The sequence below is a fragment of the Limulus polyphemus genome, unplaced genomic scaffold, assembly GCF_000517525.1.
Source record: "Limulus polyphemus unplaced genomic scaffold, Limulus_polyphemus-2.1.2 Scaffold107, whole genome shotgun sequence".
NCBI classification, from domain to species: domain Eukaryota; kingdom Metazoa; phylum Arthropoda; class Merostomata; order Xiphosura; family Limulidae; genus Limulus; species Limulus polyphemus.
The window spans coordinates 941,781-944,077 of record NW_013665717.1 but is presented as its reverse complement, the minus strand read 5'-3'; the positions used below and the strand labels follow the sequence as shown (position 1 = coordinate 944,077).

General features: G+C 34.0%; 1 protein-coding gene across 3 annotated transcripts in view; it reads right to left on the bottom strand.

Moving 5' to 3' along the window:
* The window catches only part of LOC106470801 (prodigiosin synthesizing transferase PigC-like), a 61,545-nt gene that overhangs the window by 56,891 nt on the left and 2,357 nt on the right, over window positions 1–2,297 (bottom strand). For 2 of the 3 annotated variants that reach the window (XM_022400341.1, XM_022400346.1), the window contains exon 2: window positions 1,069–1,250. In XM_022400341.1, coding sequence (XP_022256049.1) covers window positions 1,069–1,250 — 182 coding nt within the window. The remainder of the gene's footprint in view (window positions 1–1,068; window positions 1,251–2,297) is intronic. The other variant, XM_022400351.1, reaches the window with a different exon arrangement.

Below are 2,297 nucleotides of genomic sequence, written 5' to 3'. Positions count from 1 at the left end.
AACGGATGTTTACATGGAAAAGATTAATCCCATACCTTTCAAGTGTCCTGATCCAGGTCTAATGGACTTTCGTACCTTAGACCTGCTTAAACATGGTCGTGAAATATGTGAAAGTTTTTTAGTCTACGTTTGAGTTTGCTGTGCTTCACAGATACAATAGAAGTTGGGATACCGGGTAATATTATGTAATAATAACCATCAGACTGACTATTGTTTAAAGTACTGTTAACCCTCGTTAGCAAAAAATAAAAAATAAAAGTTGAAAACAGCATGTGAAGTGGTTAAACATATAAGTTGACATGTATCATCTTTCTACTGGTAACGGAACTTCCCTGTAGTTTATGTTGTGGGTGCGTTTTAAGAGTGACAGTTAATATTTTAGTGTGGATGGTGAGTGGTAGAGTGCTGATAATTGACTGCTTTCCTTCTGGTGAGTTAGTTCAAAATTAAGGACGACAACAGGAATCCTTAGTAGCTTTGCCGCAAGTACAAAATACAAATTCTTTAGTTCAGTGATTTTTCGTTCGTGATAAGCTTTATACTTCCAAAAATAAAATAAGAATTTTTTTTCACAAAACTTGCCTAAACCATGTTAGTCTCATTTCTTCACACCTAGATTTAAATTTTAGTAAGACATTAAAATATTCTTGAATACTGATTTGACGTTAGACTTCCCTGTTAAATATGACATATTTTTAAACATAAAACGCCATTGAATAAATCTGCATCACATGAAGGAACTAAATTACAACAGTTGCTAAAGATCTCTTTGCTTAAGAAAATTAAGGTATGGGCATAAGAATGTTATGAGATTCCTAATAAATGACACAACAGTTTAAGGTTTACTTAACTTGAAACTACTTGGAAAAATTAATTGATACAAATCATGCAAGTACCGGTCTTTCCTTTTTCTTCCTTCAGTTCAGGTTTTTGTTTGTTATTATTGTTGAGCTATTTTGTGGTATCGCATGACATTTAAGTAAAACTGTATGTAGAGTGTAGCTATGCGCGAAATTCAAAACAAACAAACAGTACAGTACACAATAATCATTAGTAAGATCGACTTACATAAACATTCTTCAGTTGTCGAGGATTTTCCAAGTTTCGTTCTTCTTCGGATGGAATAACTCCAAATTTAATCGCCCCCTTACTATAATCAGTTGTTATATCCACAAGGCGCCGTTTGAGAAACCTTTGTCTTAATGAAAGATACAGGAAAACTACAAATTGCCTTATGCGTAGGACAAAGCCTGAAATGGAATGTAAATATTTAAATATTTTAGATATTTCTTTTAAGTGAATGTTTGAAATTTATGTAATATATCTTGTATTACCCATAAACGGTATGCAAAAACCAACGACCTTTGTTCGACAAGTACAATCTTTTGACAAGGAATTTTTAGCATCTTGAAACATCAACTTGATCAAAAGCTGGTAATAATGTTTTATTTGGTTTAGCACGTAACTTATTCTTGTCGAAGGTTTAGCAGTTTCCAAACCAGTTTGTAACGCACAACCGCATTTATTTCTTGCATTCTGTTCTTCTACTCTAGTTATGTATTAAATAATTCTTAAAACTTGGCAACTTACGTAACTAAGCATAATAACACGTTGCATACATAAAGTTGTTCGAACGTTTAAATTTAATAAAATATAGTGCTATATCTACTATTCATATACTATCCATTCCTGGCCATGTGCGGATAGTTGAGACTCCCTCGAGACTTATGTATCATATAATTACTGACCATATTAAATTCAGTTTGGAAAGGAACAATTTTACATAAACAATTATGATAAAAACAATAATAATAATACATAATACCACAGTAACGCTTGTGGTAGTAGTGATATAGAAGAGGAGGGTGTATTGGTTGAGGGAGGAGGAGGTGGATGAAGTTAATGATCACCTTTTGGTTCTAGACACTCATCTGGACCAAAATGTGCAGATACTTGAAAGTAGCAGAGTAGCACAGTACAAAAAAAACAACAAAAAACATACAGATGTAAATATACATGATGCATAAGTAAATCCGATTGCTATAGCGTAAAAATAAGAGAAAATTTTATAACATTTTCCATATCAGATTGGAATTGTTTTCTTCTAGCGATATTAAACTGTAATACCCAAGACTTAAATGGCCCGGCATCGCCAAGTGGTTAGGGCGCTCGACTCACAATCTGAGGGTCGCGGGCTCGAATCCCCGTCCTACCAAACATGCTCGCCCTTCCAACCTTGGGGTCTTTATAATGTGACGGCCAATCCCACTATTCATTGGTAAAAGAGTAACCCAAGA